The sequence below is a fragment of the Humulus lupulus genome, chromosome 2, assembly GCF_963169125.1.
Source record: "Humulus lupulus chromosome 2, drHumLupu1.1, whole genome shotgun sequence".
In the NCBI taxonomy this organism is placed as follows: Eukaryota; Viridiplantae; Streptophyta; class Magnoliopsida; order Rosales; family Cannabaceae; genus Humulus; species Humulus lupulus.
In genome coordinates, this window is record NC_084794.1 from 41,420,106 (window position 1) to 41,431,489 (window position 11,384).

General features: G+C 39.8%; 2 protein-coding genes across 2 annotated transcripts; both read right to left on the reverse strand.

Annotated features, from left to right (window-relative positions):
• Window positions 1–2,311: 2,311 nt before the first annotated feature.
• LOC133814177 (uncharacterized) lies at window positions 2,312–2,914 on the reverse strand. The gene has a single exon (XM_062247172.1). The coding sequence runs from the start codon at window positions 2,912–2,914 to the stop codon at window positions 2,312–2,314; it is 603 nt and encodes a 200-aa protein (XP_062103156.1).
• Window positions 2,915–3,277: 363 nt separating this feature from the next.
• LOC133814178 (uncharacterized) lies at window positions 3,278–4,588 on the reverse strand. The gene has a single exon (XM_062247173.1). The coding sequence runs from the start codon at window positions 4,586–4,588 to the stop codon at window positions 3,278–3,280; it is 1,311 nt and encodes a 436-aa protein (XP_062103157.1).
• Between the last annotated feature and the right edge of the window lie 6,796 nt (window positions 4,589–11,384).

Consider the following 11,384-nt stretch of genomic DNA (forward strand, 5'->3'; position numbering starts at 1 on the left):
TTTTTTGACGTAATCCCGCGCTTCTGTCATCATGTATGGCCAGTAATACCCTGCTGTAAGTGCCTTGTGTGCCAAACTCCGTCCCCCTGTGTGATTTCCACATGTCCCCTCATGCATTTCTTCTAACAATTCCTTGGCTTCTGTTGGGCGCAAACACCGTAAGTACGGGACGTTGAAGGATTTTCGGTACAATGTCCCACGGATTATAGAATAGCGTTGTGCCCGAAGGCGCAGAAGCTTTGCATCTTTCGGATTAGGTGGGATCTGGAGTTGGTCAAATATTTTACGATTGGATCTATCCAGCATTCAGGTTTTGATGAGGTTGAGTAGACTTCCATGTCTTTGCTTGATCGGCTTATAGATATGGAGGACTGGCGTGTGCATCCTCCCGCAGAAGCTAATTTGGCAAGGGCATCGGCCTTCTGATTTTGCTCCCTAGGTACTTGTATGAGTTCGAACTGGCGAAAATGCGATCGCAAGTCAGTCACCTTCTATAGAAGGCTAGCCAGATGGGGTGCTTTGGTATCGAAATTTCCAGCCACTTGCTCTATGATAAACTGCGAGTCGCCTCTGACATTCAGCTGTTGGATGCCCATTTCTCGTGCGAGCTCTAAACCATAGATTAGTGTCTCATATTCTGCTTCATTATTCATCGTGGATTGCTCTAAACGAATGGATTCTTCGATTTTGATGCCCGAGGGAGCTTCTAATACGACGCCAATACCAGCCCCTTGCAAATTGGATGCTCAGTCAGTATACATCGTCCACATCCCCTGATCTTCTTATTCTAACAATTCCGGTAGAGCGTCAGGGGTGAACGACTGAATTTCAACCAGCAAGTCAGCTAGTACCTGTCCTTTTTTAGCTTTTCGTGGCGAGAACTGAATATCGTACGTCCCTAGCTCAATGGCCCATTTGGATAACCTTCCAGAGAGGTAGGGCTTAGTCAATACTTGCTTTAATGGATAGTCCGTGTATACAATGATGGTGTGGCTTTCAAAATACTGTCGTAACTTCTTCTTTGCCATAAGGAGTGTGAGTGCCAACTTTTCCATCATACTGTATCGGGTTTCAGCGTCCAAAAGCATCTTGCTGCAGTAGAACACTGTCCTCTGACGATTGGCTTCTTCTCGGAAGAGGACAGAACTCACAGCGAATTGTGAGACAGACAAGTATAAAAATAAATCTTCATTAGCAGTGGGAGAGCTCAGTATAGGAGGTGTGCTCAAATAAGTTTTCAATTCTTCCAATGCTTTTCTTTGATCTGGTCCCCAGGTGGTGTTGGTAGATTTCTTTATGCATTGCAAGAAGGGTTGGCAACGGTTAGACATTCGCGATATGAATCGACTTAATGCTACTACTTTGCCCGTTAGAGCCTGTATGTCTCGGATGGTTCGGGGCTCTTTGACTTCTGAGAGGGATGCAATCTGTGTTGGGTTTGCCTCAATGCCCCTCTGACAGACGACGTATCCTAAGAACTGTCCAGAGGACACCCCAAAGACACACTTAGAGGGGTTTAATTTCATTTTATAAGCATCAAGGACGTCAAAGCACTCAGTCAAGTCGTCTATATGTGTAGAGCTTTGTTTGGACTTGATGACCATGTCGTCAATATAAACCTCTGGTATGTTGCGCCTGCATTCTTTAGACCGAAGGGCATAACTTTGTAGCAATATAAACCACCCTCTGTTATGAAAGCCATGTGAATCCGATCCTCTGATTTCATGGGGATCTGATTGTATCCAGAGTAAGCGTCAAGGAAGCTCATCCTTTCATATCCTGCCGTGGCGTCTATCATCTGATCGATCTTTGGTAGAGGGTAGCTATCCTTAGGACACGCTTTGATTAGATTTGTGTAATCTATGCATACTCTCTATTTCCCATTCTTCTTTGGGACCACGACGGGGTTGGCGAGCCAACTGGGGTACAAGCATTCTTCAATTGCCCCTGTGCTTAGGAGCCGTTGGACCTCTTCTTGTATGACTTGATTCACCTTTGGAGCGAACCTCCTCTACTTCTACTTGACGGGTGGGAAGTTGTTAGAGATATTTAGGCTGTGACTCATGACAGAAGGGTCTATTCCGGGCATGTCATGTGGAGTCCAGGAAAAATTTCTCATTCTGGTCTTGAGAAATTGTATGAGGATCTGCCTCTCTTCTCCAGAGTGCTTTGTACTTATCAGCACTGTCTTAAAGGGGTCAGCGTCGTCTAGACCCACTTGTTCTAAGATATCTAGTGTAACTTGGGGTTTTTCTTGGTCTTCCTCTAGATTGATTCTTTTTAGGCACGCTGGTGGGTCCTGCTGTAATTGCTATTTGTCAGGGGAGTTTTCATGGGAAGCAGTGCCAGAGTTATTTATTTCTTTTAAGGTAAGGAAGCACTTCTTGGCCTGCTTCTGGAAGCCTTTGATGTCGACGGTGTAACGCCCGTTGAGTGATTGACACCGTATTACCTGATGTAGAGTTGAGACTACCCCCTGCATTCGGTGGATCCAATTTCTCCCCATGATGGCGTTGTAGCTTGTGGTGGAGTCTATAATGAGAAAGTCTACTGGCAGGGCGCGTTCTGTAGCCATCACGGTTAATCGAACGACACCCTTTGGATAAACTCTTTGGCTGTTGAATCCCAAAATGGGCGTGGTGGAGGGCCGAATCTGATTCTCCTCTAGCCCCATCTTCTGGAAGGCTTCCCAGAAGAGGATGTCGACCCCACTGCCCCCGTCGATCAGAACTCTGCCTAGCTGGCAATGGTCAACTTGTAGGGAAATGACGAGTGGATCATCATGGGGTAGGTGGATGCCCTTCAGGTCATCATCGGTGAAGGTGATAGCAGAGGCTGGGTAGCTTCTGCCTTCTGAAGTGACGAGATTGACCACGTGGCCTAACGATTTGTATCGCTTCACTCGTTCTTCCATCCTTTTATGGATTTTGGTTGTATGCTCTTGATTATCAGTGGGTTCTACGATCCCGTGGATCATAGGGACTTGCTTAAGAGGCTCTTGGTGCTGTCAGAGGCTATGTGCATGGGGTCTGACGCCTGCGGAGCGGGGACAGAAGCGGGGTTCTGCCGCGAGGTGCCTGGTCTGCCCGTCTCCTTGATGTATTGGGTAAGCCTCCCACTCCTCATGAGGGCTTGGATCTGATTGTTCAAATTTTGGCATTCAGCGATCGTATGACCGTGATCCTTGTGGAAGAGACAGTATCTTCTTTTATCCCTTCTATCAGATGGAGTGGTAATTTTGTAGGGCTCTCGCCAGATAGGTCGGTCTTTATTTTCTTCATAAATGACTTCTTGCGGGACGTGGGTATCGTGATGGCTGTCGATCCTGTCTTGGCCTTTTTCCTTCCTTCGTATGATCTGTTTGGTTCCGTTTCCTCTTGTCATCCCTGGCAGGTGGTGGAGGATTATTTGCTGGCGGAGCAGAGATGAGTGCAGTCTTCTTCTGTGCGCGCTCTCGAAATTCTAATACCCTGAAGATGCCCTCGGCTCGGGTCTGCACGTCTGCCATGTCGTATGGGGGTGTCATGGTGAGATTCTCATGTAAGAGGGATCCCACCTGCAGGCTTTTGACGAAGATATTTGCTGCGGTGAGTGGGTCGACGTCGTGGATTTGATGCACGAGGTCAATGAAACGCTGTAAGTATGCTTTCGGATGTTCATTCTCCCCCTGTTCAATCTGATAGAGATCGGCCATTGTTCTGGGCGCCTCTCGGTTTGCGCTGTACTGCTGTAAGAAGGTCCGTCGGAGATCAGTAAAATTGTTGAGCGACCCGGGCTTTAATTGTCGGAACCATAACAGAGCTGGCCCGGAGAATGTCGTTGAAAAGACTTTGCATTGTATGGCTTCGTTATTAGCTTCTAATGCCATCTTCTGTTGAAATTGAGATAGGTGGTTTAGTGGGTCTCCCTTTCCATTGAACGCAGGCAGGGAAGGGATGACGAAGTCTCGAGGCTTTGGCTCATTCTGAATCCATTCTGAGAAAGGGGATTTCTCCGTGGTTCTTGATACTAGATCCAAGTGTTCGGTGGCGTAGACGGATCGCCCATCTGAGAACTTCTGCATCATTTCCCGCATCATGTCTTCTTTCCAGCTGTCCAAGAACCGGATCAAGGGAACACAACCTTTGGAAGGAGAATCGTGTGCGATTTGAGGTGTGGTGAGTTGAGGCTGGACTTCGGCTGTTGGCTGAGCGGGTCCAGTGGGTTCTGCTTCCGTCCGCCCATGCGTGTCAGAGGTCAGGGCTTGTCGCTCTTCGGCCCCGGAGGATGGCGGGATGCCTTGGGATCTTCCGTTACCTGGGTTCATGTTTTGATGTGGGGAATTAACGCAGTCGATTAGGATGTCAGATTTGCTAGAATCAAGATTGTCGTGGGCTTGGGTGTTGCGAGTCGTGTCGGCGGACCTGCGCAGCTCAGCAATCTCGGCTTTGAGCCTAGCTTGGGCTTCGGTCAATGTCTTGATTGCTTCGTCGGACCGCTGCTGGCTCGCCTCCAATAGACGACACATCCTTTCGATCTGGTCGCTCATGTCCGTCGGAGGGACGCTTTGTGCGACTGGGCCCGAAACTCCGTTGCCTTTTGGTGGCATGATTTCTAGGTTCGTAGTGGATCTTGATTTCTTGGTTCGACGACGTGGCTAAGGCCGATATGCTTGTCGATTCCCACAGACAGCGCCAATTGTTGGGGAAGCAATTTGTCTTTCTATATCTGGAAGTAATAACCCAATGATGAATGATAACTTGCTTCTACTCCGGTGATGAAATTTGCCTTTGACTCGTCGGGATCACCTGCAAGAAAGACACTCTGATGCTTAAGTCAGTTCAAAGTTCGATCCTTTTCTCTCCTCAGAATATCATATTTATAGGATACAATATACAAACCGGTTAGTTGGTTCAAGCGAACCCTGAAAAGGGGGGAAAGAGAATAACTAAATTTTCCTCCAAAAATACTGACTTTTAAAATGTCTCGCTTAAGGGTCAGAGGCACAGATTGCCTCTGACCCACGGCTTCTGCCTTCGGATCCTCTCTTTGCCAAAATACTCCGTTTTGAATATTTGATAAATGAGGTAAGTGTTTTTGGGCCGAACATTTTGGGCCCAACACATAGATGTTATGATCATGTGTCCTTAATAAAAAAAATTAGTTAATTTTGGTTGATTATAATGAATGGCGTAGAAAATGATTGGTTCTTCTATAAAATAAATAAGAATAATGATATGTCCATATTACACCACATTATTTTTTTAAACAGTGGTCTCACCTGAAATAAATTTAATTGACTAAATGAAACTATCACATTAGTTGTAATGTTTTGGTACACATATCATTCCTCAATAAATAAATAAGGAAACCACTATAGTAGTGATTAGTAGTAATTATTTTTAATCATCATCTATATATATTTTTAGTATATTTTGTACATAAATAAGGTGTAACTATAACTAACAGTTATAACAGCTAACTAACTAATAGACTAAGGCCTAGGACTAACAGAGTTAGATGAACCAATAGTAGCCAACAGGTTTTTTTGTATGAATGGTAAAAATACACATTAATTACACAATCCATTAAAATATCACAATCTATTCAATTACTAAAATAATTCCTCATTTCCAAATTAGAATATTATTTAATGTAAAATAATATTAAACATAATAAATATTAAAAAGGAATCTTTTTTATTAAAATAAAAAAAAGTTGTATGATATGTATAAATTAGTGTAATTAGTATAAAGGGTACCATTATAGTAATTCTTATTATTAATGTAATATATAGTGTAATTTCTCCTTATTTTTAATCATTATTCATATGTATTTTTAGTATTTTTGGTACATGGATAAGTTGGAACTCTATTTTTTCTTATATGACAATATATAATTTAGTTACAGGGGAGCTCCCACAAATTTTCAATAAATTCTAAATAATTTAAAATGCTGAAATTAAGAATCAAGAACTTGTTGCACGAGTGCTTACTTCAATATCTATACGCATGTGCAATATGTTGTTTAAATTCTGACTTTGGCATCCAAAATTATTCAGAATTTTTTAAAAATTTGTGGGAGATCTTCTGTTACTACATTATACACTGTATGTAGAAAAAAATAAAGTTACAACTTATCCATCCACTTAAAATACTAGAAGTACCTATGGGTAAATAACCACTACTATATTGATAACCAATTATCAATTAGAGGGGGATGAAAGAAGATTAAAACAAAACCAAAAAACAAAAAACCACCAATAAACCGAGGCGCGAGAAAAGAGTAATGAGGCTTAGGGGTTGAATGGTAGTGTATCCAGATATGATTTTATCATTTAAAAAACATAAAGAAGGTGAGACCCATAATAATACTTGATTGGCTGTTCATTTTCACAAACTCAATCCAAATTCATATCCTAATTTTACACTACAAAATTGAAAATGATATTTTACGTTTTCTACCATTCCAAATATTGTATCCCAAAACTTCCTCTCTTTATCGTGTTCTCCTTCTCTTCATCAACCAATGATAAAAATGATGCTTGTGCGACATATTGTCAGTCTACCTCGTCTCTCTCCTACTCGCATCGACAACTCTTTCTTGCCTTAATTTATGTTCATAGTCGCTCACAATTTCTTTATGTTTCTCTCACTCTCATGGATTAAGGTGCCTCTTATTCCCCATTTTCTTTGAGTATTATATAGTTTTATATATAGAATAATTAGAATGTACGATTTTACATTTTACATGTAAGAATTGTCGGATTTTGTTCATTTGGTCTATTGGAATCATATATAATCATTTTTAAACTCTGCAGTGAATCAATAATGATTTGTTATGTGAAATTATGAAATTGAATATGCTTTTGATGTTTCTTTGGAAATCATGTTTAGGGTTCAATCTTTGGCAATATGATATTATTGTTGTAGTTGGCATATGTAATGTTTGATAAAATTATTACTGTGTCAATAATTCGTATGTAATTTGAATAATTGCTTGATAGTTTGGTTGTGATACATGGACAAAGACACCTGTTAAAGATTATCAAACCCATTTATCTACTTTATAGTTATCAATATAAATTATAATTACCTATGGATATGCTTTATGGGTCATTAGAGAGTTGTGTTATGTACTGTTGATGCTCATTTTTTATTTTTTATTTGTCTGACTAATAACCCATGTTTGTGAATTAATCAATGTATCTATCAATTGCTGATTTTGATCACAACTTTCTATGTTTCTCACTGCTGGAAGCATGTTCTATTTTGGATAAACAATGTCTTTTCTATAATTGTTATTGCAATATCCAATACTAAGATAGCTATAGCACCAGAAAGTATATGAATTAATGCTAGATCAATAATGCACCAAGAGCAGCGCAAAAAAATAGTATTACGTTTGTGTTTTTTTTTTTTTTTTGTGGTAGTGTATACTGTTTAGGATAATATTAAAGGATTTTTTAGTTAAATAACCTTAAAAAGTTTTTATGTTAGCTATGTAACCTTTATTTTTCAAAATTTAGCTCACTAACCTCCTCCTTTAATGAAACTTTTATATTCCAATAATGTCCTTTTATTTTTATACTTTTTTAATTAAAATAATAAAAAATCAGATTTGAAAAAAAAATTAAAAAAATAAAAACTTGTTCAGCCCCCTATCATTCCTCCATCCACCATTTTTTCTTCAAAATCTCTTCAAATCCTATCAAATCTCTCCAAATGTATAGAAAGATTATTTTGTGACACACTTACATACTGATTTCAGTGACATTGTTGGAAAAAATTGATTACATTAAGGTAAGTAAATGAGAAACCCTAATTTTTTAATTTTTTATTTGAATGTGAAAACAAAGAAAGTTGTATTTTGTTTGCTTAGATGTTTTTTTTTTCCATATATATGTGGTAAAAATAACAATAAAAGTACCTTGTTAGCCATATTATAACCATTTTGTGGTTTTTGAGTTGAAAATGGCGTTTTTTGAAATGAAACTTGCGAAGAAGATGATACGCAGATCTCGACTGTGTACAATTGAGCTCGATTGTGTTTAGTCGAGAAGACAATTACAGTAGATGTAATGCCCCAAATTTTCTAATAAGGTTTAGGACCTTAATTAGGAGGTCGGGAGGGCCATAATTGATTTATTATGCTATTTAATGATTATATGCATGTTTATGTGAATTATATTATTATATGATGGTAAAAGCATGCATATGGGTTCATTTTAATTATAAGGGCATTTTGGTAATTTGGCCCGTTGATGGCGTGATTGTGTATTTTCATGCATGTGGGTGAATTATAAATAATACCACATTATATGTGGATTGGTTCGAGCCATTCGACATGAGACGATCATGGAATGCAAGTTTTCGGTCTAGTCATACCGGGATTAAGTTCGGGGCTCGGAGTGAGTCTTGGGGTAATTTAGTAATTAAAACGTTGCCAGAAATTAAAGGGTAACGGGATATGAATTATTGGTATTTGAGGATATTGAGAATAGCGGAAATTGGAGGGTGTTAATTATAATTAACGAGATAGGCGGGAAATGACAGTTTTTCCCTTGAGGGCTGCTAAGGAAAGAATATAAGCCTAGGGGCATTTAGGTCTTTTAACCCTAAGGATATATATCAATCCTTAATGTTGTAGAATGTTAAAGAAAAATAGAGCATCCTCATCCTCATCTCTTTCTCTCCCGTACCTCTCCTTCTCTTCTTTTCCTTTTCTGATTTTTAACCTCAAATTGAAGAACCAAGCTAGGAGATCAAAGGTGGGAGCTTAGAAACTTAGTTCATCCATTGAAGAGGACTCAAATCCAACTTGAGGTAAGATTTCATCCATGAACTTAAGCTTTACTCTGTTTTTCTTATGGTTTTCAGTCAAAGGAATTTGAGGTGTTAGTTATGAGAATTAATGGAAGTTTTTGTGTAAGATTGCTTGGATTTTGATGAGGGTGTGTTGTAGATGAAGTTTAGGGGTTGAATTGGATGTTTGGGTGAAGTTTGGGATTGGTTTGGAGGCTTGGTTTTCAAGGGGGATCGCAGGGGAGAAGACTAGAAAAGTTTCTGGTCTGCTGATGGCGCCCCAGCACCATTCCTAGCGCCCCAGCGCTAGGCAGGGCAGGAATTGGGCCTCTCTGACTTTGGGGCAGCGCCCCAACGCTAGTGAATTTTCCAGCAAGCCTATTTTAGGGCTTGGGAGGACTTTTAAGGCTCAGGGGTTGGTTCCTTTACCCCGTTTGGGTAGATTAAGAGTCTCGAGAGTGTGGGACGGATCCCGGGATTGAGGTTTTAGATTATAAACCTTTTTTATGATTTATTTTATTGATGGGATTCCATATTTGGTTATGACTAGGTGACCGCTAAAAGATCAAATGATTGATCGTTCTCAAGGGTCGTTCTTTTACTAATTCTTGCTCGAACCCGAGGTAAGAAAACTGCACCACATATGTGACATTCATGGTTATTCTTAATGCATGTTGGATGTTTAAATGTGACATGCATGGTTATTGTTGAGGCATGTCAAGTGATTAAATGTGATGCATGTGTTGCACGAGAAACATGTGATTAAGGCATGCCATGAATATTGAATATGAGACTGTTCAGAGCTTGGGTCTTTGTGTTTGTGCATGATCATAATTATGCTAGAAGCTGTTAAGTAAGCATGCTAAATGCCCTAAGTTTGAATATACGACATATGACATATGCTTGGTAGCATTGCTTACTTGTGCATGGTCCTGACTAATTAGTTAGATTTGGCAAAGGTGCCAGTATCAACTGTGAAGCTGGGACTTATTAGTCAACTTCGGCAGTGGTACTGGGCACTGATCACACAGTGCTGACTTATAAGTCAGGACGGGCTTAGCATGTTCAACACAAGCCAATAAAGATTAGATCTAATCGACATTTGCATTAAATGACTCAGAAGAGCGTTAATGCCGCCGGACCGACCTCAAGTTTGATGAAAACTAAAAGCGCTTGTGTGACTTACCCAACAGTCACTCTCCTGGTTAAGCTAATGACTACCAATCAGTCACTCATCTTTTTAAGCTAGTGACTACCCATCAGTCACTCATCTGATAGAGCCATTGCAGGAAAGCCCAGGTAACAGTTTCGTTACACGACTATGGGCACCGAGCCCCATAGTGACTTGCTTGTCAGTCACTCAGTATGGTTAACAGAACCTCAAAGTGATATTCACTCATCTGTTCAAGGCTATAAGCTCTGTATGATCATTCTGATCATCATTTGCATTGCTTTGGGTATTGAGCCCCGTAGTGACTTGCTTGTCGGTCACTCAGTATGGTTTACCATAACCTCGAGTGTTAAATCACTCATCTTATTAGGATTGACTTGATAGTCATCCAATTAGGAGGGCAGGATTTCTTACCCTCGATTCCCCAGCATTGTTTGAATTTATTTGCATGCTTGAATAAAGCTATGTTGCTAGGCATGCCAGATATGATTTGATATCATGATATGATTGTTCTTGAGCATATTGAGTTTTCTTGCTGGGCTTCGGCTCACGGGTGCTTTGTGGTGCAGGTACAGGCAAAAGAAAGCTGGAGCATCCTTGAGTTGGAGAGCTTAGGTGATGATGTGTACATGTGCAGCTGCTCGACCGCCACGGCTGAGGTTTGAAGGAGAGGAACTAGGGTTAAACCCTGTTTTGCTGCTTAGATCGGATGGTTGTAAATATTTTGTTGTAATAAACCTTTAAATTATATTTTTGGGATCCCAATGTATATAGTAAACATTCTAATGAAACGTTATATCTTAACCAAAATTTTTAATCCCTAAACCGCTAATCATACTTAGTTACACGATTTTGGCCAAATGACTCGATTAACGAGTTTAGCACTGTTTACAAGGCACACCGTAACGGTCCCTGGAGTTTAGGGTGTTACAGTAGAGCTCGACCAAACATGGTTGAGATACTAGTAGAGCTCAACTGTTGCTCAATTATTGCTGATTAAGATAGTAGTTGAGGTTAACTAGTCTTGGTCGAGATTAGTATTTTAAATTTTGAATCTTTCTTGATTTGAATGTTAGAACTAAATATTTGTATTTTGTTTGCTTACAAGTTTGTTTCTTCATAAATATGTGGTAAAAATAACAATTAAAGTATAATGCTACCCATATCATTACCATTTTGTGGGTTTTGAGTTAAAAATAGTGATTTTGCAAAGTGAAACCCATGAAAAAGATGATATTGCTTAGTTCTTGCCTTGGTACAATCGAGCTCAACTAGGTAGAGATGTTCGAGATAATGGTAGAGCTCAACTGTTGCTTTACTGTAGCTGGTTGATATACTAGTAGAGCTTAACTAAACTTGGTTGAGATTTATATTTGTAATCTATAAAATTGTTCTATCAACATTTTTGTCAAAAAGAGAGATTAAATTAT

Coding starts and splice junctions, on each gene's coding strand:
- LOC133814177 (XM_062247172.1), bottom strand. CDS start 2,914: ATGGAAGAACGAGTGAAGCGATACAAATCGTTAGGCCACGTGGTCAAT.
- LOC133814178 (XM_062247173.1), bottom strand. CDS start 4,588: ATGCCACCAAAAGGCAACGGAGTTTCGGGCCCAGTCGCACAAAGCGTC.